This window comes from Bubalus kerabau, chromosome 4, assembly GCF_029407905.1.
Source record: "Bubalus kerabau isolate K-KA32 ecotype Philippines breed swamp buffalo chromosome 4, PCC_UOA_SB_1v2, whole genome shotgun sequence".
NCBI lineage: Eukaryota > Metazoa > Chordata > Mammalia > Artiodactyla > Bovidae > Bubalus > Bubalus kerabau.
The window spans coordinates 82,756,872-82,781,273 of record NC_073627.1 but is presented as its reverse complement, the minus strand read 5'-3'; the positions used below and the strand labels follow the sequence as shown (position 1 = coordinate 82,781,273).

The 24,402-nt window shown below is 36.8% G+C and overlaps 1 protein-coding gene across 4 annotated transcripts in view; it reads right to left on the bottom strand.

Moving 5' to 3' along the window:
* The window catches only part of CAAP1 (caspase activity and apoptosis inhibitor 1), a 71,800-nt gene that overhangs the window by 25,084 nt on the left and 22,314 nt on the right, over positions 1 to 24,402 (bottom strand). For 2 of the 4 annotated variants that reach the window (XM_055577868.1, XM_055577865.1), the window contains exon 5: positions 19,314 to 19,387. In XM_055577868.1, the coding sequence (XP_055433843.1) occupies positions 19,314 to 19,387 (74 nt within the window). Of the gene's footprint in view, positions 1 to 12,129; positions 12,404 to 17,276; positions 17,662 to 19,313; positions 19,388 to 24,402 lie in introns of those variants that run through there. The other 2 variants (XM_055577867.1, XM_055577866.1) reach the window with 2 other exon arrangements.

Below are 24,402 nucleotides of genomic sequence, written 5' to 3'. Positions count from 1 at the left end.
TGTCTATGGGTTTGGCATGGCTTTGGGCAGCCTGTATTTTAATGCTCAGGGCTGTGTTCCTGCATTGCTGGAGAATTAGCATGGTATGTCTTGTTCTGGAACTTATTGGCTCTTGGGTGGAGCTTGGTTACAGTGTACGTATGGAGGCTTTTGAATGAGCTCTTATTGATTAATGTTCCCTGGAGTCAGGAGTTTTCTGATGTTCTCAAGTTTTGGATTTAAGCCTCCTGCCTCTCGCTTTCAGTCTTATTCTTACAGTAGCCTCAAGACGTCTCCCCATCTATATATAACAGAGATGATAAAACATCTAGGTCAATGGTGAAAAGATTCTGCACAGTGAGGGACACCTAGAGAGGTTAACAAAGTTACATGGAGAAGAGAAGAGGGAAGAGGGAGATAGAGGTGACCAGGAGGACAAGACAGGGAGTCAAAAGGGGAGAGAGCAATCTAGCCAGTTATCAGCTCCCTAAGTGTCCTCCGCAGCCCGGAACACCCACAGAGATTCACAGAATTAAGTAGAGAAGGGGGAAGGAAGAGATAGAGGTAACCTGGGGGAGAAAAGGGAGAGTCAAAAGGGGAGAGAGCAAAGCCAGTCATCACTGCTGCTGCTGCTGCTAAGTCGCATCAGTCGTGTCTGACTCTGTGCGACCCCATAGATGGAAGCCCACCAGGTTCCTCCGTCCCTGGGATTCTCCAGGCAAGAACACTGGAGTGTGTTGCCATTTCCTTCTCCAATGCATGAAAGTGAAAAGTGAAAGTGAAGTCGCTCAGTCATGTCCGACTCTTAGCGACCAGCCCACCAGGCTCCTCCATCCATGGGATTCTCCAGGCAAGAGTACTGGAGTGGGGTGCCATTGCCTTCTCCACCAGTCATCACACCCCTAAGTAAAAATGGGAACTGAAGACTAGATTTTTAAAGGTACAAAATTGATAACAAATACCAAAAAGCAAAGATTAAAAATCTAGAGTAGAGGTTAGACTCTCAAAAATACAATATTAAAAATACAAAACAAAATAAATCACAAAAATTATAAAATATATATATATATATATATGAAATTTCCTTTAAAAACAGGGTCTTTTTTTCAAGGTAAATAGTAGGTTATAAAAATGAAAGTTAAAGGAGTAACAAAGAACTTAAAATTTTTTTTAATTAAAAAATGATAATAGTAAAAATATATCTAGAAATTTCTCTGGAGCTGTTGCGGGCAGTGTGGGGTCAGTTCACTTTCAGATAGTTCCTTGTTCCAGCTTACACTTCTTCTCAAGGTCTACTGGCCCCTTCCAATGCTTACTCAGTGTTAACTACAGGATTTTAATCTGTTGCATCTGTCACAGAGCAGTTCCCTCTTGTTTATTTTGGCTTCCTCTGTTTGCTAGTCTCTTCAGTGTCTAATTTCTGCCCTGACACAAGGGGGCAACGATGGTAACTTATTTAGGCTAACTTGTTCAGTTGTGTTGTGGGGAGGGAGGAACAATGCAAACAAATATCACTGGCATGTATGGGGAGTGCTCACAGTGTATGGACCATACTGGGTTTGCTCCAGCTCAAGGCGGTGTGTGCTTTCCTGGTCTACACTGCTCAGGTTCCAGGCTGTTCTGCAGGGGTACTGTCCAAAGTGGGCCCTGTGTTTTGTGCACTTCCCAGGTCTAAGATGCTCAGGTTCAGGTTCTTGGGTACTCCACAAAGGCACAGACTCAGTTGGGCATGCATTTTGTGCCCTTCCCAGGTCCAAGCAGCTCAGGCGACCAGGTGCTTGGCGAGTGCACTGTCCCAGGTGGGCTGTGCATCTTAATCACCTCCCTGATCCCAGCCGCTCAGTTTCCAGAGTGGACTGCAAGAGCTCCATCTCAGGTATGCCATGTGTGTCCTCCTCTTGGGAGCTGATCTCTGGCTGTGACCCTCCTGGCAGATGTCAACCATCCAGGATCCCAGGAAGACCTGGCTAGCAACTGGGAGCGGGCTCACAGTTTGGTGGAGGAAGCCCATTTCTGGGGCTGAGATTGCCCCTTGCCTTCCGGCTCTGGCTGTCACACACCTGCCTCTCTGCCTCCGGCAGGAGGAGGGGCTTAAGTGCAGCAGGCTACCTCTTCTTTGGTATTCACTCAATCCTTTGTTCTGTGAGCGGGCCAGTCTGGGCCTTAGTTAGAGCTTTTCGTGGCAAAGCTCGGTCTGTTTGTTTTCTCCTCTCTCTGGCTATCCCACAGTTTGGGTTGCTATCCCATGTTAGCTCCCTCAGATTGTCCTCAGGGATTCAGGCCCAGTCCTCACCCTAAGCATGCAACCCATGCTTCCCTGTCCGGCCCCCACTTGCTGGTGGTGGACGCAAGTGTCTGGGCTACTTCTCCGCTGGGAGTTGCGATTAGGCATGTATTCTGTAGGTTTGTTTGTTTGTTTTTTCCTCCCGGTTATGTTGGCCTCTGAGATTCTAAAACTCCCCACATACCCACTAGTGAGAGGGTTTTCTAGTGTTTGGAAACTTCTCCTCCTTCACGACTCCCTCTCAAGGACAGGTCTCCATCCTTAATTCTTGTCTCTCTTTTTGTCTTTTATATTTTGTCCTACCTCATTTTGAAGAGAATGGGCTGCCTTGCTGGGTGCCTAGTGTCCTCCACCAGCAATCAGAAGTTGTTTTGTGGAAGTTGCTCAGCATTCAAATGATCTTTTGATGAATTTGTGCAGGAGAAAGTGGTCTCCCCATCCTATTCCTCAGCCATCTAAGGACCACCCGTTAGTTTTATTCTTAACTGGTAGATATAATTTTTGGTTTCCTTTGTTTGCCAGGTGAATCTACTGTACTTTATTTTTGTTGGATTGTTTTGATTTTGCTTATGGGGGTGTGTGTGTGTGTGTGTGTATATATATATATATATTCAGTTACACTTTTTATTGTTGTTATAAACCTCTGCCTCTAGGTTGGGCTTTTATAGTTCTGTGGAGTTTTCCTTTTTTCTCTCTCTCTCTTCTTTTCTCTTTTTTATAATTTTAACTTTTAATTTTTTTAATGCTATTATATTTCTTCTACATTTTTTCCTTTGTTTGCCTTTCCTACTGTTCTTTTCCCCTTGCAGTTAATCTTTAATGTACATAAATCTTCTTTATCTACCTTTATTTAACTTTGCTTATCTATTCTTTCTTTTCTTTCCTCTCAACATATTTGTTAGTTTTGCTTTCACTGTTCTACTCTCCACTTGGCACCTTGCTTTAGTTTTGTTTTCCAGTTTGTGCTTTAGTTTTGTTCTTTACTGGTAAATATAATTTTTGATTTTCTTTGTTCGCTGGGTCAATCTATTGTACTTTATTTTGTTGGACTATTTTGACTTTGCTTATGGGTATATATGTATATGTGTATATTCCATTATTTTAATTATTATTTGCCTGATTTTGTAACTGCCATTTGTCTGGAGGTCATCTTTGGTTTCTTGTTTTTGGGTATTTGTTTCAATCTCACTTAATGCCATAACAAACCACTTGTGGAATCTTCGTTCCTGACCAGAGATCAAGCTCTGAGCCTTTGGAGTGAGAGCACTGACTCCAAGACCCTATACTACCAGAGAACTAAACCTAGGGAATATCAAATAGTGAGAACTCACACAACAAAAACCACCTGAATACAAGATCCAACCACCCAACCACCAGTAGCATGCTGTGCAGACACCTCATTTAAACAACAAACAAAACAAAAATAAAAACCCAATCATCAGCAGACAGGATTACCACTTCACTCAGCCTTGCCCAACAGAGGAAAAACAAACAACCAACCAAAAAACTCAGCAAAAATCTCAGCCTATATGAAGCTTACACAAACCACTGGACCAACCACAGTAGGACAGAAACCAAAAGGAAGAAAGAATCCAACCTTGAAGCCTGGGAAAAGGAGACCTCAAACACAATTAAGTTAAAAAAAATAATGAAAAGGCAGAGAAATACTACCCAAATGAAGGAACAAACTTGAAACACAGAAATTCAAACAAATGAAGAGAAAATAGGCAAACTAACTGAAAAAGAATTCAGAATAATGATAGTAAAGATGATCAAACACCTTGAAAACAAAATAGAGAAAATGTAAGAATCAATTAACAAAGACCTAGAAGAATTAAAGAATAAACATACAAACAATACAATTACTGAAATTAAAAATACTCTAAAAGGAATCAATAGCAGAATATCTGAAGTGGAAGAATGAATCAGTGAGCTGGAAGATAAAATGGTGAAAATAACTTCTGAAGAGCAGAATAAAGTACAGGAATGAAAAGAATTGAGGATAGCCTCAGAGACCTAAGGACAATATCAAAAGCACCAACATTCGAATTCTAGGGGTCCCAGAAAAAGAGAAAAAGAAAGGGTATGAGAAAATTTTTGAAGAGGTTATAGTTGAAAATTTCCCCAACATGGAAACGAAAATAGTCAATCAGGTCCAAGAGGCACAAAGAGCCCCATACAGGATAAACCCAAGGAGAAACACACTAAGACACATACTAATCAAACTAGCAAAGACTAAACACAAAGAAAGAATATTAAAAGTAGCAAGGGAAAAGCAACAAGTAACATACAAGGGGAATCCCATATGTTTAACAGTTGATCTTTCAGCAGAAACTCTGCCAGCCAGAACGGCAGAATATATTTAAAGTACTGAAAGTGTAAAATCTACAACCAAGATTACTATACCCAGCAAGGATCTCATTCAAAATTGATGGAGAAATAAAATGCTTTTCAAACAAGCAAAAGTTAAGAGAATTCAGTACTACCAAAGCAGCTTTACAACAAATGTTAAAGGGACTTATATAGTCAAGAAATACAAGAGAAGAAAAAGACCTACAAAATTAACCCCCCAAAATTAAGAAAATGGCAATAGGAACATATATATCAATAATTACTTTAAATGTGAATGGATTAAATGCTCCAACCAAAAGACACAGGCTGGCTGAATGGATACAAAAACAAGACCCATATACATGCTCTCTACAAGAAACAAACTTCAGATCTAAAGACACATACGGAATGAAAGTGAGAGGACGGAAAAATATACTCCATGCAAATGGGAAGCAAAAGAAAGCTGACAAAATAGACATCTTTTATCCTGATATCAGGCAAAATAGACCTTAAAATAAAGACGATTACAAGAGATAAGGAAGGACACTACATAATGATCAAGGGATCAATCCAAGAGGAAGACATAACAATTGTAAATATCTGTACACCCAACAAAGGAGCACCTCAATATTTAAAACAATTACTAATAGACATAAAAGGAGAAATGGACAGATCATCAAAACAGAAAATAAGGAAACACAAGTCTTAAATAATACATTAGATGAAATGGATCTCATTCATAACTTCAGGATATTCCATCCAAATGCAGAAGAATACACCTTCTTCTCAAGTGCACATGGAACATTCTCCAGGATAGACCACATCTTGGGTCACAAATCAAACCTCAGTAAATTTAAGAATATTGAAATCATATCAAGCATCCTCTCCGACCACAAAGCTATGAGAGTAGATATCCATTACAAGAAAAAAACTGTAAGAAACACAGACACATGGAGATTAAACAACACCTTTCTAAATAACCAACAGGTTACTGAAGAAATCAAAAGAGAAATCAAAAATTTTCTAGAAACAAACGACAACGAAAACATGACAACTCAAAACCTGTGGGATGCAGCAAAAGCAGTCCTAAGAGGGAAATTTATAGCAATACAATCCTACCTCAAGAAACAAACAAAAAAAAGAAAACACATCAAATAGACAACCTAACTTTACAGCTAAAACAACTGGGAAAAGAAAAAATAAACAAACAAAAAAACCCAAAATTAATAGAAGGAAAGAAATCATAAAGATCTGAGCAGAAATAAATGAAAAAGAAATGAAAGAAACAATAGTAAAGATTAGTAAAACAAAAAGCTTGTTCTTTGAAAAGAAAAAAAAATTGACAAACCTTTAGCCAGATTCATCAAGAAAAAAAGAGAGAAGAATCAAATCAACAAAATAAGAAATGAAAAAGCAGAGGTTACAACAGACAATGCAGAAATACAAAGGATTTTAAGAGACTATTACGAACAACTATATGGCAGTAAAATGGATAACCTGGAAGAAATGGACAGATTCTTAGAAAAGTTTAATCTTCCAAGGCTGAAACAAGAAGAAATAGAAATTATGAACAACCCAATTGCAAGCACTGAAATAGAAGCTGTGATCAAAAATTTCCTAAAAAACAAAAGCCCAGGACCAGCAGCTTCACAGGTGAATGCTATCAAACATTTAGAGAAGAGCTAATGCCTATCATCCTAAAACTCTTTCCAAAATCTGCAGAGGAAAGAACACTTCCAAACTCATTCTACAAGGCCACCATCACCCTGATACCAAAACCAGACAGAGACAATACAAAAAAAGAAAACTACAGGCCAATATCACTGATGAACACAGATGCGAAAATCCTCAACAAAATTTCAGCAAACAGAATCCAGCAACACATCACAAAGTTCATACACCATGACCAAGTTGGGTTTATTCCAGGGATGCCAGTATTCTTCAATATATGCAAATCAATCAATGTGATACACCATATTAACAAATTGAAAGATAAAAACCACATGACCATCTCAATAGATGCATAAAAAGCCTTTGACAAAATTCAGCACCCATTCATGATTAAAACTCTTCAAAAAATGGGCATAGAAGGAACCTACCTCAACACAGCAAAGACCACAGATGATAAGCCTACAGCAAACATTATTCTCAATGGTGAAAAACTGAAAGCATTCCCTCTAAGATCAGGAACAAGGCAAAGGTGTCCACTTTAACCACTATTATTCAACATAGTTTTGGAAGTCCTAGCTACAGCAATCAGAGAAGAAAAAGAAATAAAAGGAATCCAGATCAGAAAAGAAGTAGTAAAGCTCTCACTGTTTGCAGATGACAAGATACTGTACACAGAAAACCCTAAAGATAGTATCACAAAATTACTAGAGCTAATCAGTGAATTTAGGAAAGTCACAGGATACAAAGTCAATACACAGAAATCACTTGCATTTCTATATACTAACAATGAAAAAGCAGAAAGAAATTAAGGAATCAATCCCATTCACCACTGCAACAAAAAGAATTAAATATCTAGGAATATACTTATCTAAGGAGACAAAAGAACTGTACACAGATTATCATAAGACGCTAATGAAAGAAATCAAAGACGACATAAACAGATGGAGAGATATTCTGTGTTTCTGGGTAGGAAGAATCAATATTGTGAAAATGACTATACTACCAGACACAATCTGCAGACTCAATACAACCCCTATCAAATTACCGATGGCATTTTTCACAGAACTAGAAAAAAAAATTTTACAATTCATATGGAAAACACAAAAGACCCTGAATAAACAAAGTAGTCTTGAGAAAGAAATGGAGCTGGAGGAATCAACCTTGCTGATTTCAGATTATACTACAAAGCTATAGTCATCAAAAGAGTATGATGCTGGCACTAAAACAGAAATATAGACCAATGGAACAAGATAGAAAGCCCAGAAATAAACCCATTCACGTATGGGTACCTTATTTTTGACAAAGAAGGCAAGAATATACAATGGGGCAAAGACAGTCTCTTCAAAAGTGGTGCTGGGAAAACTGGACAGCTACATGTAAAAGAATGAAGTCAGAACACTTCCTAACAGCATACACAAAGATAAACTCGAAATGGATTAAAGAGCTAAATATAAGACCAGAAACTATAAAACTCTTAGAGGAAAACACAGGTAGAATACTCAATGACATAAATCAAAGCAAGATCCTCTATGACCCACCTTCTAGAGTAATGGAAATAAAAACAAAAGTAAGCAACTGGGACCTGATTAAACTTAAAAGCTTCTGCACAGCAAAGGAAACTATAAGCAAGATGAAAAGACAACCCTCAGAATGGGAGACAATAATAGCAAATTAAGCAACTGACAAAGGATTAATTTCCAAAATATACAAGCAGCTCATACAACTCAATACTAGAAAAACAAACAACCCAATCAAATAGTGGGAAAAAGACCTAAACAAACATTTCTGCAAAGAAGACATACAGATGGCTAGCAAACACATGAAAAGATACTCAACACTGCTCATTATTAAAGAAATGCAAATCAAAACTACAATAAGATATCACCTCACACCAGTCAGAATGGCCATCATCAAAAAGTCTACAAACAATAAATGCTGGAGAAGGTGTGGAGAAAAGGAAACGCTCTTGCACTGTTGGTGGGAATGTAAATTGATACAGCCAAATGGAAGAACGTATGGAGATTCCTCAAAAAACTAGAAAGAAAATGACCATATGACCCAGCAATCCCACTCCTAGGCATATACCCTGAGGAAACCAAAACTGAAAAAGACACATGTAGCCCAATGTTCACTGAAGCACTATTTACGATAGCTAGAACATGGAAGCAACCTAGATGTCCATTGACAGATGGATGGATAAAGAAGTTGTGGTACATATACACAATGGAATATTACTCAGCCATTAAAAGGAACGTATTTGAGTCAGTTCTAATGAGGTGGATGAACCTATTATACAGAGTGAAGTAAGTCAGAAAAAGAAAGATAAATATCATATACTAATGCATATATATGGAATCTAGAAAAATGGTACTGAAGAATTTATTTCCAGGGCAGCAATGGAGAAACAGAAACAGAGAACAGAGAACAGACTTATGCATGTGGGGAGAGGGGAGGAGAGGGTGAGACGTATGGAGAGAGCAACATGGAAACTTATATTACCATATGTAAAATAGACAACCAACGGAAATTTGCTGTATGGCTCAGGAAACTCAAGCAGGGACTCTGCATCAACCTAGAGGGGTGGGATGGGAAGGGAGATGGGAGGGAGGTTCAAAGGGGAGGGGATATATGTATACCTATGGCTGATTCATGTTGAGGTTTGACAGAAAACAACAAAATTCTGTAAAGCAATTATCCTTCAATAAAATAAATTAATTAATTTTTAAAAATACAGGTAAGCCAATTAAAAAAAAGGATAAAAAAGAAAAAAAAAAAGAACAACCTCTATGAGGACCACATATTTTAAAAAGGGCACATGATCAATGCTTAATATAAAAGACTGATATGAATCTATACAAGTAATATAAACAAATCTAAAGGCTAAGGGAAATGAAACAAAATTTAACTCAGTTTTGTTAAAACCAGAAAGAAAAACACGCTTATAAGCAACTCACTCTTTGGGGTAGGTGGTAGAATATCAAAGGACAAATATAACTAATATTCTATTTCACTTTTATTTTCTTTTTAAGAACTTGTACACATTGGACAGGGTAGAAGAGAAAGAAGGAATTCTTTTAATCAGCTATCATCCACTTATTCAAAAGAATATGAGTATCCACTATATACAATCAATGAAAGAATTCTAAGATATAATCCTTTACCTTGCTACTGCTGCTAAGTCGCTTCAGTCGTGTCTGACTCTGTGTGACCCCATAGATGGCAGCCCACCAGGCTCCCCTGTCCCTGGGATTCTCCAGGCAAGAGTACTAGAGTGGGTTGCCACTGCCTTCTCCAAATCCTTTACCTTACAGTATCTAAATTTAGGTATCCATAAATGTTTATTGAATTGGGCGATGTTATAACAGAAGTAAATAAAATAGGCAGTAGTGGTATCAATGAGGTGATAATCAATTCTACAGTAAGGGGAATGAGGAAAAAAAGTGAGGTAAGCATAAATAGGTTAAGAAAGGCCTCACCAATCTGGAGATGTCTGATCTTAAAGAGAGCCTGGTGGCTCAGTGGTAAATAATCTGCCTGCAATGCAGGAGATGCGGGTTTGATCCCAGGGTCAGCAAGATTCCCTGGAGAAGAAAATGGCAACCCACTCCAGTATTCTTACCTGGGAAATCTTATGGACAGAGGAGCCTGGCAGCCTAGTCAATGAGGTCACAAAAGAGTCAGACACAAGTTAGCAACTAAACAACAATCTTAAAGAACAAGTAGTTTGACCTAAATAAGAGCATACCATTGGTGTGAACAAGCATAAATCTCAGATTTGAACAAACTGTAAGACAGATATTAAAACTTCTAGTCACAGTGATAGATTTCCAGTCCTACTGTGAGATATACAGGAACTAAACACATGACACAGCAACAGAGTTCTGGCTTTCAAAAGGTGACTTCTCTAAGACTACAGTACAGTAAGTTTGACTTCAATTCCCAGTAAATCTATAAATTAAGAGATTTATGAACTATGAAAAAGGTAGTGCTAATTAGTTTAGACAGACCAGGTAGCATCTGATCAGGGATCTAAACGCTCTGTGGAGACTGACATGGTTCTCTTGGGGAGGAGCGCACAGTTATAGAAATAGCAAAAGCAAGTCCTTGACTTAAGAGTGCTTAGAGTGGAGGGGAAAATCAAGATGAAGGAAGAGAGGGAGTTAGGGAGAAGGTGACAGGTCACATCATGTGGCACTGTCCCTACCACACCATACCATATGGTACCAGCCACCAGAGAGAAGGAAGGAATTGAGATTTTGTTTTGAGATGGAAAGATTCTGGAAGACTTTGAGAAGAAGAGTGACATGACCGTTCTTACAGTTTAAAACAATCATGCAGACTGCTGTGTGGAAAAAAAAGACTATAGGAATGCATAGACAGCAAGAGAGGGATCAGGATACTCTAAGAATCAGCACCAGAATAATGGCTAAGAAGAGGTGTTTGGATTGGCTGGATTCTGAATATTCTGAAAGCAAAGTTGACAGGTTTTGCTGATGGGAAAAAAAGGACTCATCAAGAATGAGTTCAGGATTTTCCTAGTGGTCCAGGGTTTAGAACTCTGAGCTATATTAAAAAAAGAACTCTGAGCTTCTACCGCAGGAGACATGGGTTCTATTCCTGGTTGGGAAAAGAAGATCCTTCAGGCCATTTGGTGCAGCCACAAAAAAATGAGTTCAACGTTTGTTTTATTTGTTTGCTGCTCTGCAAGCAAACAAGGGGTGGAGGGAAGGTAAGGATCTAGAATTTATTATGGGACATATTCAAGCACTTCAAGCACTTTGATGGGAAGAAAGGGGAATACATAAGTTCAGGTACAAACAGATATGAAAATTTAATTTACACATCTGTTTTCCTTGACTAGGTAACTTCTTGTGAAGCCAGGCCACACTGTATTTATCTTTCTATCCCTGATTCCCAGCACAAAACAACAATTTGTTTGTAGAAAGAAGGAATCAGCCTTAAAATTTGAAGACATGCCATTCAGGGAAATACTGAATTCACTGTCTATAACCCAAAGGACACAGAAGGACCAAGTGGATAGAAGTTACATAAAGGCAGACTATGATCCGACACAGTGACACTTTTACCCATTAGAGACAGCCAGGATGATACTAAGGGGATGGAGCAGAAAACATTAATGATGATAATAATGGTAGAAATTTTATAACAGTGGCTGATATTTATGGAACAGTTACTTTGTACAAAGCGTTTTATTTCTCTAAAGCACTTCACAAGTATTAGTCCATTTCATCCTTATGCCAACGCAGTGGAACAGGCATTCATTTATTATCTGCATTTCACCAATGAGGAAACTGAGGAAAAGAGAATTTAAGTAACTTGCCCCAGTTTATACAACTTAAATGGCAGAACCAACATTCAAACCCAAGTATATGTTGAAAATCTATGCATTTAAACCTTTAGTACTGCCTCTCAGATCTTAACAAAATCAGAATGACCACAAAACCTTCACAGATTAGAATGCTGGTTCAGACAAACATATCTTCTAGATCCCTTAAACCCACCTAAATAAATATAATATGAGGGAGACAAAGACCCAAAAAGTATTTATTAAATGTGGATAGAAATTCAGAGAATAAAAAACAAGCCATAGACTGTGAGAAAATATTTACAAAACACATTTGATAAAAGACTGGTATCCAAAATATATAAAGAACTCTTAAAACTCAACTATCAAAAAACAAAGGACCAAATTTTTGAATGGGCAAAAGATCTGAAGAGACAAGTTACCAAAGAAGAGATACAGATGGCAAAGAAGCACGTGAAAAGATGCTCAACATCACAGACCATTACAGTGGGTACTGCAAAGTTAAACTAGACACCCATTAGAAAGGCCAAAATCCAAAAACACTGCTGCTGCTGCTAAGTCGCTTCAGTTGTGTCCGACTCTGTGCGACCCCATAGACAGCAGCCCACCAGGCTTTGCCATCCCTGGGATTCTTCAGGCAAGAGTTGGTTGTGGGTTGCCATTTCCTTCTCCAATGCATGAAAGTGGAAAGTGAAAGTGAAGTCGCTCAGACGCAACCCCATGGATTGCAGCCCACCAGGCTCCTCCGTCCATGGGATTTTCCAGGCAAGAGTACTGGAGTGGGTATCCAAAACACTGGCAGGCACCAAATGCTAGCAACGATGTAAAACATCGGGAACTCTCATTCATGGGAATGTGAAATGGTACAGAGCTTTGAAAGACAGTTTGGCTGTTTCTTACAAAACTAAATATGGCATTTACCCAGAGTTGAATACTTATGTCCACACAAAAACCTGCATACAAATGAATGTAACAGCGTTAGTCACAACTGCCAAATTTGGAAGCAAGATGTCCTTCAGTAGGTGAAAGGATAAGCAAACTGCAGTACATGCAGACAATGGAAGATTATTCAGCAGTAAAAGAAATGTTATCAAATCATAAAAAGACACAGAAGAATCTCAAATGTGTACTGCTAAGTGAAAAAAGCCAATCTGCAAAAACTATGTATTATATGAGCTCAGCTGAATGACATTACAGAAAAGACAAAACTACAGAGACAGTAAAAAGGTGGGTGGTTGCCAGGAGTCTAGGGGGAGAGAGAAAAAAACGAATGAACAGGTGAAACTATACTGTATGATACTATCATGGTGGATACCTTATTGTAAGTTACCAAAACTCATAGCAGGTACAGCACAAAGAATGAACCCTAATGTAAACTATGGACTTTAGTTAGTGATAATGTATTGCTATTGCTGCATCAAGCGTAACAAATTTACCACACTAATGCAAGATAATATGGGAAACTGGAAGAACTGGTAAGTGGGTATACAGGAGCTCTGTAGTTTCCACTCGATTTTTTTAAATAAATCTAAAGATATTCAAAAAAATTTTTAAGTATTACCTTTTAAAAACAAAGTTTGTTAACTACAAGCTTATTATGTATCAGCTATATGACACAGCAACCAAAATTGCTAATTACATCACAGGCTATGGATGCTAGGTACATAAAAAGTTCAGAACCTGCTGACAAGCCTAGTATTTACTATCTTCCCTTTGGGAGGACAGCTTTCATATAAGCAGTTACTTTTTCCAATGAACTGGATGAGAACATAATGATTGAAAAGCACAGAGGATCCAAAGGGGATTCAAACATCTGAGGAGGTTTGGCATATGTGAACTCCAAAGCAGCTGGAGAGACATACTTCCTCACGGTGTGTCTGGGATACTATCAAACGCATCACAAGATATAATGCTTAAAATGAGATATAATGCTTTATAATTTAAAGAAACATGGAAACAAACATTTCTCTCAAAATACTGAATCCAAGTCTTCATAATTTCATTCTCAGTAAAACACACACAGAGCATGACACATCCCAAAACCTTCTCAGTTTACTTTCAAAAAAAGAAAAGAAATACAGAAAAGTCTCATATTTAAATTCAACAGGGGGCCTTCAAAAGGTACAGGAAGAGTATGGGCTAATTTGCCATATAAAATGTAATTTTCACCCTTTCATTTAACTACTACTCACAGAAAGAGACAAATTAAAAAGCAGGGAGGATCATCTTTGGTGTCACTGCTGGTAATAACTTGTGAAAAAGCTCAAAGGAACGAGAAAAGATGTAAATTCTTAAGCCACACTGATGGTTATACCACAATCTCTTCTTACTTCACCAATCACTGAATTGGATATCATTTCCCCAGAACAATTTTTTTTTTAAATCTTTAAAGAAGTTAACTCGTGTTGAGAAGCCACAATCTGTGAATACTTATTTGTTAGAGCCAGTCAAGGGGATAATCAAGGGCTAGGAGGAAAGGAATTAGACTCCAACTTTGAAAACAAACCAGCTGTCCAAGCGTACACATGCTTTCTGCTTTCAACTCCCCAACAGGCTTGTAACACTTTCTTTTCAGTCTCCCCTCAGCTCTCTAACAGGCCTGCCTGCAACTGTGGTCTTCAAATGAAGAGGGTGTGCAGAGTTCATTTGCCAAACCAGGGATCTCTTCGCATAAAGCTTCTGGCCTATAAATGCTACTTAACTGACTGATGATCTCCATTCTCTCTTCCTTTACTGAGCAATAAAAGTCTGATGACACTCTTCTCATTGTCTTTTCAGTTTTTTATAACTTGTACTTATTCCTCCATGGTTGTGAAGTTCTTTTCAGCAAAAATCAACCCCTTTGTAAGTGCAAATTCATTTCTTCATTCTTTTTTATTCTAGTTCCCCTCCGTATCTACCTTCGCTTACACTAGAGCAGTATTACCTCAGAACAACAATAACAACAAAAGCAGTAGGAACAAAAATTAGCTGAGTTTTTCTATTTACTCTCACCTTAAGGATTCAAATAGTCTCATACAGTTTTTTGTTTAGTATCTTTGCTAAACAATGGAAAAATCTCATATCACATTTAATTTTTTAGAAGTAATAAATGAACACTTATGGTCACCATCAATCCTTAATAACAGTCTGAAAGAGTTATCTCTCAACTTCATTGTTTACATAAACCTATCAGTGAAAACATTTTTAAGTACCTGTCTCACTACACACACAAAAAATTTATTTTTACTTATAAATTAATACATAATTAACGTGAACTATTATAATTACTATATTTAACTGAAAATTTTTAAAGGAAGAAATTTAAATATATTCATAAAAATACATTAAAACTACATAACAGTTTTCATGTATTTATTCACTTTAAAATTTCGAGTATTTTCATTTTATATTCTCAGGGAGTGTGTATAATTATACTTTGTTGACCAGCAGTCTGAAAGGCTGAAAGTATCTAAATTTCATCACATGGGTTAACCACTGCAAACAATTTTTCCCCATTAAATTCTACTTTTCAAATTCCTGAAGTTCTCAACAAGGTAAATTCTTAAAGCTATCATTCACTAACTCCTGAATTAGAAGGCCAAAATAACTGCGTGAGGCAACTACATTAATTTAAAAAAAAAAAAAAAAGGGACAAGACTTGCGTCTAATCATAATAAAAGTCTGTGTGCATTTTTTTGTGTGTTTGCATGTCTTTCTCTAATAGATAAGAGTAATAATTTTCATATGAGAAAGTTGATGTAAAAGATGCAGAGTAAAATGCAGTCAATGTCTTATTAATTTTGATCATCTTATATACCATGTGGTTACATTACCTATTTTTATAACTGTATTCAAATGAATGTATTTGGAAACCACCATACAGCTTTTTTAAAAGACTAAAAATCAAGCATCTTTTTCTCTAACAGAAAAATGGAGAGAGAGAGAAGATTGCATATCTCATTATTCTTACATTAAACAATTTAATAAAACAGTTATTAACACTCTTCACAAGTGCCAACACTGCACTAGGCACTGGTCTTTAGAAAATCTGATGGAAAGGAACTTCAAGATTAAGGTCAAACATCCAAATGTTAAACACTACTTGAATCTTCTCTACAGCAGCACCACCAAGTGGCCATTTGTGTAACTTGTGTGAAAACACCTTCAGCAATATGGATGTATCAGAAAGCAGAATGCATTTTCTGATACATCTGACTATTTGAAATAAACAAATTGAACCAACCATATCTAATAACAACCTTATCTACTAGCCCCACTTTTATTCTCTATTAGAACAAACCTAATCAGTCTTCTACATAGCAGCCTTTCCAATATTTTAAAGGAACTACTATAAATCTCAATTCTTCTCTTCATCCTAAATATACAATTTTAACTTAGCTATTTAATCATGTAGAGTTAAAAAAAAATTCTTATAACAACTTCCAAGAAGGAACACAAACATAAGAGCTTAATTCTTGAAGTTACAATGGAGAATAATTTGCAAAATTACACATACTCCAGTTATAAACTTTAAAGCAACAATTTAAATTGCTTTAATATTACTGAATATCTTAAAATTTATTTATTTATAGATAAATATATGAGTTAATTAATATTAGCAAGGATTTGTTTTATATTTTAAAAATATTTTCAATGTATTAAATAACCTTGACACACAAACAGAGAACAGACTCGTGGACACAGCAGGAAAAGGTGAGGATGGGGTGATTACAGAGAGCAGCACTGAACCGTGCACATTGCCGTATGTAAAACACACAGCTAGTGGGAAGGTGCTGTGTAACACGGGGAGCTCAACCTGGTGCTCTGTGACAACCTGGGGTGGGGCAGCGGGGTGGGGAGCAGGGTGTGGGTCGGAGGTTCAAGAGTCAAGAGGGAAGGGATATATGTATACTTGTGCCTGATTCATGCTGTTATATGGCAGAAACCAACACAACACTGTAAAGCAATTATCCCCCAATTTTAAAAAGGCAAAAAAAGAAACTGTAAAGCACATAAACTGAAAAATAAATATCTTTTGACAAATAGCAGTTGCATTTTTTTAACTGGAGCACAAATGACCAATTTAGAAAATTTATATAAACCATTCTTCTACCCTTTTGCTAAAAATGATTTACAACACTAATCCTAATGCTATTTTACTACAGTATCAATCAACTGGATTATATTTACATTTAAATGTTTTCTCAGTGAGGGCAGAAGTTAGTGTAGAGTCTGATACTCATCTTCAGCACTGCCAGTTTCATAAATGAATTTCCTATCAACAAGATAAATAATACCAGTACTAGACAAAGAAATGCCAATTTCAATTTACCTAATTCATAGTTACTGTTTCTCAATATTGACTATTTCAGAAGCTGAAAAAACTGAAAAGATAATTTAAATAACTTGCCAATATCATATACTATTAATAGGGCATAATAATAAGATTTATTTTATCCTGAAAGAGCAAAGAGAAAATTCAGTGCTGCTTTATATTTTGGTCTACTGAACAGTTACTTTAATACTAAGTAAGCTTCAGTGAATTTTCTTAAATGGTCAAGCCATTAAATAAAATGACAATGCATTCACAAGGAGAATTATGTTCTGTTTTGATTAACCAACTGTGAACAAAAATAGAAAGTTAGAGATAACAATAAATCAATTTTAAAAATCTGCATATTAAAAATAGACAGTTTTAGTCCATTTAGAAAAAAGGCAATCTTTACTGAGCCTACCAGCATTTCTGTTTCCTGGGGTACCTCAACTTGGGTAACTCCCTGCAAGTTACTTACCCTCTGGTTCGGATTTCAGTTTTACTAACATTCATCTGTAAGGTGTTACACATAACTGAATCTTCTAAATAATTTACAATATACAACATTATGCAACAAAATTTAAAATTTTGACCATTTCATAGGCATTTGTCTAAAAGACTTACTTTCCTGTTTTCCAAAAGGAGCTGAAAAGTAACCATTTCCTACAAATTCAGTCACAGCATGCACACGCACAGCACCGCACAGTGGTACTGCTGTGCTTGGGTCTCCTGTTTCCTCATCCTGCCGGCCGTCACTTACTGATGACTGTGTTCCTGACGTTTGTGATGCTGAAGTGAGAACCTAAGAGTGTCTATCAAGGCTCCTGAGCATTAAAAACTGGGCTTTGTGGTATCCGGCTACTGAGTTATTTTTCTCTCCTTCTTTGCCTCCATCGCTAATTTTCAAATGACTGAAGTTACCGTTAAAAAAAAAAGAGTCACAGCAAAATAGGCTGTTGGCACCAGGAAGGAAATTCTGAAGAGAGCTCCAGGTGCCAGAACAAGGGAGCAGAAAAACCCTGAGAGCACGGCACTAGCTAATTTGTACAATGGGGTCTCCATTCCTTCTTCCCTGGGAACGAGAATCAACCTGCCCATTCTGAACTTTTCCATCCTTTATATGGCATTCTTCTCTTCACAGATAATCTAGTAACAGTCTCTACACAACCTGCTGATTAAATGCAAAAACAGAAACAAAGGTAGAAACAGCAGCAGTGTTGTCAAAACACACAAGGTACAAGAGTTAAATGATTATGACTACATTATATGAAAATAATGTGTGCTTAGCATGTATTTATACATGACAAATATAAAACTATGAATCTGAGTTAATGCCTGTGGGGATGCTAAAAAGAAGCAAGAATATACTGAGAAGAAGTAAGAATACAAAGATATAATTTTGTCTGGCTATTGAAGAAGTTAACACAACAGGACTTCTGAAAAGCACTGGAATTCTCAAAATCATCAGAAATATATGTAAATGCCAGAGAACATAAGTTAGAATTATAGAAAACAGATTTTGTTCTCTCTACATACAAACTGCAAGAATCACATAATTAACCAACTTTTTTTCCCCTTTCTTAATTAAGTGTTGGTAATACAGGCCGTAGCTTAAAAGAAGAAATTCTGCCTGAATAAACTGATGACCTGTATCTCTCTCTACCAAGGAAGTTCTTATGACTCAAAGTTTTAGAGAAACTATTCTAAGCCATCAAAGATTAGCTGCCTATGAAATAAACAAGATAACCCTTTTGGCTGCAACAGACTCTCATGGCTCTGAAGTAATTTTATCAGGAAAATGGAAAAATATATGAGGTAGTCTTTGAGGAACTAATAAAAACTTATTTTTACATTCAATTTTCTCTACCAGGCATGAGGAAAAAGCAAACAAACAAAAAGACATCTAATAGATTAGCCCTACTGAGCTACCTACTGAGTTATTTATTTGTCGAATAAATACTAACAAATACCACTTTACTTGGGTTACAAAAGTTACTGATTTGTAGAAAACAATACATAAGGAAGAAAGTAAACAACGACAAAACATCAAGCAAAAAAAAAAAAGAGAAAAATAATCCTATAAATTTTTTTTCCTCCACATAAAACCCACAGTTATCCAGTCAATATATCTACAGTATCCTGCAGCTAAGAGTATATAATAGATTACTGAATTAAAACTTTTCAAAATGATACCTTAGTGGTGGCGTTTGTAACCATACATTACTAAGGCAGAACTACTCCAATACCTGAAGGAGTCATGAAATAAAGGATGTATTCCTGACTCTTGACCTCAGACCAAATAAATTATTTTCTTTCCCTATTTATAAAACGAGGGAAAACTCGAAGACTATGAAAATTTATTATTGGTAAAATGCTTATAATTTTCAGGCAAATGTTTCAGAAAAAGTCAAGTATGTCATCCATACCTTGTTTTAATTCCAAACCTTCAGGTTGCTTGTTCTCTCTCAGAGATGAAGTAGAATCTACACAGCTGTCTTGTCTGTGGAATGAAAGTAAACAAAAACAACTTTTTAAACAATATTCAAGGTCCTAGAATTAAGTTATACACTTGAAAAGACACAATGAATCCTTCTCAGTCCCCAGGGTACCATTCAGTACACTCTGGAGACAGAAACATGTATACAAGTGTCAGAAGCAGTGGCTACAAACTACTAGAATTTAAGTAGTACACTTCTTTGTAAAATCAAAGAGCAAACCTGGAAAGAATACCAAGGTAATTTTTTCTCCTTTCCAATACTCTGCAGGGTAGCTAATGGGAGAAATCCTAACTCACAGAAGAATCCAGTAATTTTTCAAGTTCAACTGTTAAATTTAATGGGCACTTTGGCATTCAAATCATTTTACAGTCATCTAATTTCATACTTCAAATGTTTTGATGTTTACAGATGTGGGAAATACATATTTTATTTGTAATATACATATGTAATCAAAGTAAATGGATTATGTTTAAGATGCCACTAAAAAGTTCTTGATCCACTATGTTCTGCAAAAGAGCTCAACTATTTCTTTTTCTTAGAGAGCACTGTGCCATCTTTATACTGATGTTACAAATACTTTTCAGAAAGTCAAGAAATTAACTATTATGAATACTCAAAATGACTATTTTCTTTAAAATATGTGTCTATCACCTTCTGAGAATTTTTATACACACTCTAACAAACTAAAAATATCTAGGAAAGTTACCTATTCACAAAACTTTATATTCACTTAATAATAAATTCCTCAAATAACTAAAGGATAAAGATGAAATTATTTCTTTGAGAAGTTTACAATTTTCTTTTCAGCCAACACATTTGGCTCTTTTAAGTTTGTTTTGTATTGAAATTTTACTAATACAACTACAAACTCAAATAGAGATTAAAAAAATACTTTAATCTGGTGTTAATTGTGACATGTTAGAGATTTAATATTGAGATATCTCAATTTTTTTTATTTCTTTTAGTCTAATGTCGATTTTATTCTTTCACCAGAATGACTAGCAGATCCCAAAGAGGATATCAACAAGACTCCCTGGCAGTTTAGGGACAGATTAAATGCCAATACACTACATTAAAAGCTTTGCAAAAATAAAGTTAAAATATGCCACCTTAAGTCTTATGTCAAATTAGATTTTATCTACTGGTGAAGAAAGCTGAGCACCAAAGAACTGATGCTTTTGAACTGTGGTGTTGGAGAAGACTCTTGAGAGTCCCTTGGACTGCAAGGAGATCCAACCAGTCCATTCTGAAGGAGATCAGCCCTGGGATTTCTTTGGAGGGAATGATGCTGAAGCTGAAACTCCAGTACTTTGGCCACCTCATGCGAAGAGTTGACTCACTGGAAAAGACTCTGAGGCTGGGAGGGATTGGGGGCAGGAGGAGAAGGGGACGACAGAGGATGAGATGGCTGGATGGCATCACTGACTCGATGGATGTGATGCATGTGAACTCCGGGAGTTGGTGATGGACAGGGAGGCCTGGCGTGCTGTGATTCATGGGGTCGCAAAGAGTCAGACACGACTGAGCGACTGGATTGAACTGAACTGGGAACCTTATTTCTAAGTATATTCCTTTAGAGAAAATGTTTGTTTGCTCTTAAACTTGAATGGCATTTATTTCTCTTCTAAACACATACACCTAATTTTTTAAAAATGACTTTAACAAAAACATAAAGTAACATCGCCATTAAAAGGATCTTAGGAAAACACAAGACCTTAACAGACAGAACATGACTCACGTAGCTAGAGGAGCTACCACACGCCTGAGGTCAGGGGCAGCGGCCGAGAGGAGCAACCCCAAGTCCAAGAAGTGGAGGCTGCACAGGTGCAGGAGGGCCAAGAGAAGCTACTCCACGTTCAAGGTCAGGAGGGGCAGCCAGTGAGGAGATATCCCTCATCCAAGGATAGGAGCAGCAGCTGTGCTTTGCTGGAGCAGCCGTGAAGAGATATCCCATGTCCAAGGTAAGAGAAACCCAAGTAAGACGGTAGGTGTTGCGAGAGGGCATCAGAGGGCAGACACACTGAAACCATACTCACAGAAAACTAGCCAATCTGATCACACTGACCACAGCCTTGTCTAACTCAATGAAACTAAGCCATGCCGTGTGGGGCCACTCAAGATGGACAGGTCATGGTGGAGAGGTCTGACAGAATGTGGTCCACTGGAGAAGGGAATGGCAAACCACTTCAGTATTCTTGCCTGGAGAACCCCATGAACAGTATGAAAAGGCAAAATGATAGGATACTGAAAGAGGAACTCCCCAGGTCAGTAGGTGCCCAATATGCTACTGGAGATCAGTGGAGAAATAACTCCAGAAAGAATGAAGGGATGGAGCCAAAGCAAAAACAATACCCAGTTGTGGATATGACTGGTGATAGAAGCAAGTCCGATGCTGTGAGCAATATTGCATAGGGACCTGGAATGTTAGGTCCATGAATCAAGGCAAATTGGAAGTGGTCAAAATTACAGCTGAGAATGTATAATCTGTATCATGAGGAATCATCAGACAAAGCCAAAGTGGGAATGAGTACTATTCTATTAAAAGTGGGGAGGGAAGTTAAAGTCAATGTTATAAAATACAAAGTTGGCTGTGGAAACATTCCAGGTTAAAGGAAGCTAAAGAGTAGTGACAATTAAATGTTACAACTGATGTGAGGCTCCTCAACTAAAGTGGAAAAACATTATAAAGCATATTATTAAGTCAAGAGACAAATGGAAATATTGATGGCAGATTCGACAAAACTATTTTATCAATGTTAAATTTACTAAAGCTGAATTTACTAAAGTTAACAATGTACTGTGGTTATATGAAAAAGAATATCACTATTCTTAGGAAAAAATGCAATGTAGTATTTAGAGGTAAAATGTTATGATGTATGTTACTCAGCTTTAAATGTTTCAGAAGGAAATACACAAGTATATAAACAGAGTATGTGCAATGGGATAAAATATTAGTAACAGATAAATCTAGGTAAAGCATACATGTATACTTCTTATATTATTATTCTTATTCCTGAAACATTTTAATAACTCGTAAGTTTTTCCAAGTAAAAATTAATAAAGCAATGAAATTATTTTATGAATTATTTTAATTTCATTTTTTATTTTCTCTGTGAAAGCTCCTTGAATCACCTTCAGATAAAACTAGAACCCTCTATAAAGACTATCTGCTGTCATAAACAATTTCTTTTACTGCCTGAAGTGAACTTTTATAATGTTCTTTTTTTCTTAAGTTGGATTTGATCTGGCTGTTGAAAAGTCACCAAAAAAACCCACAAAACTGCAGACAGTAGAGGCAGTACACCGCCTTGTGGCTGAGAAGTGAAAAGCCAGATGCTTTTACATCAGTATCACCTGAAGCTGAAAAAAATTCCAGACACAGATTTACAACTAAAATACAATTTAAAGATTTTCACTAAAGAATATAAAAGGCAAGATAGAAACAAAATAGGAAATGTCTTAAAGTATAAGAAAATTATGTGTACATACATCTTATTTCCAGTTTTAGGAAAATAAAAAATGTCACCCCCAGATGATAAAACATACTAAGTATCAGAGGTAGGAAAACTCGAGGAATTCCAATTTAAATTTAAATGATATTTAAATATTTCTATCAAACACTTTAAAACCATGTCAGAATTTTGTAACGACTGGAGAGAGAAGAGGTAAAGGAGGGAGGGAAGGAACACATGGTTGGCGTGAGTTTAAGAATCTCACAATGCTTCTTGTACTCTTTTCCATAAAGAAAAAAGAAAGAAGTTTTAATTCTCCCACTTCTCTTCTACCGTCTGCAGTGCTCCTTAAAACAGCTTAATTTACAGTCTTGGCTCTGAATTATAAGAGAGCCCTATGTCTATATTTGGGATTTAAGTTCTCAAACCAACATCAGTCCACCTTTCTTTCTTTTACCTCCAATACAGTTCTAGGCAGGATTCTTTCCTGTAACTCAAATGAGTTTGCTTTTAAATCAGAGTAATACACTGGGGAGATCTGCACAACTTAACCAAAAAGAACCACACGTGTGAATTACTAAGGTTTATATTTCTAAAAGAAAAAAAAATCAATTTCCTGTCCAAAAGAAAAATATTGGGAAGAGACCTCAACAGAAGGATAAACAAAGAGAACCGGATCAGGATTCTTCCCGATCTGGCAAAATTCAACTATCAATCAGGCAAACTAGCCTAGCAATAGGTATAACCCTTGGTTCTTTCCACTCTCCTAGGAGTAAAATATAAAGGCTGAAAGAAGCCAGTCTACCAACTTATGAGTTTTGTACTATTAAAAATGAGACACAGGCAGAAACTAGAGTATCCAAAACAATTTTGAAAAAGAGTAAAAAAGTTAAAGGATGCACACTATCACATTCAAGACTAAAAGACTACAGTAATTAGGACAGTAATGGTATTAGAGAAAGGATAAACACCTAGATTAACAAAACAGAAGAGAGTCCAGAAACAGACCTAACACATATATATATGGTCAATAGTTAAAAATAACATAAATGTATACCACAGCTCTAAGTCAGAAGTCTGGGCGGGGTCTCACTGCACTAAAATCAAAGTCCCTACAAACTGCCTTCCTTTCTGGAGGCTTTAGGGGAGAATTCATTCCCTGCTCATTTGGGCTGTCAGTTCCCTGATATGCTAGGACCAAAGTCCCTGCTGCCTTGCTGGTTGCCAGCTCCCTGTCAAGGTCCTCTCATGGCACATCTCTTCTTTCCCTTTAAATTACTCAATGTGAAGAGAACTGAGATAATCTGCATAATTCAGAATAATCTCCCCAACTCAAAAGTCCTTAACCTTAACCAAATCTGCAAAATCCCTTTTGTCAGTATACAAAAGTAAGACATTCTCAGGTTCTAGAGACCAGAGAGTCATTTTTCTGCCTACTATATGGCCTCAGCTGGAAAAAGGATAACTAACTATGGTACATCCACACAGTGGAATACCAACTACTCATCCAGGAAAAGGAAGGGACTACTGATACACACAGCAACATAAACAGATCTCAATTGCAT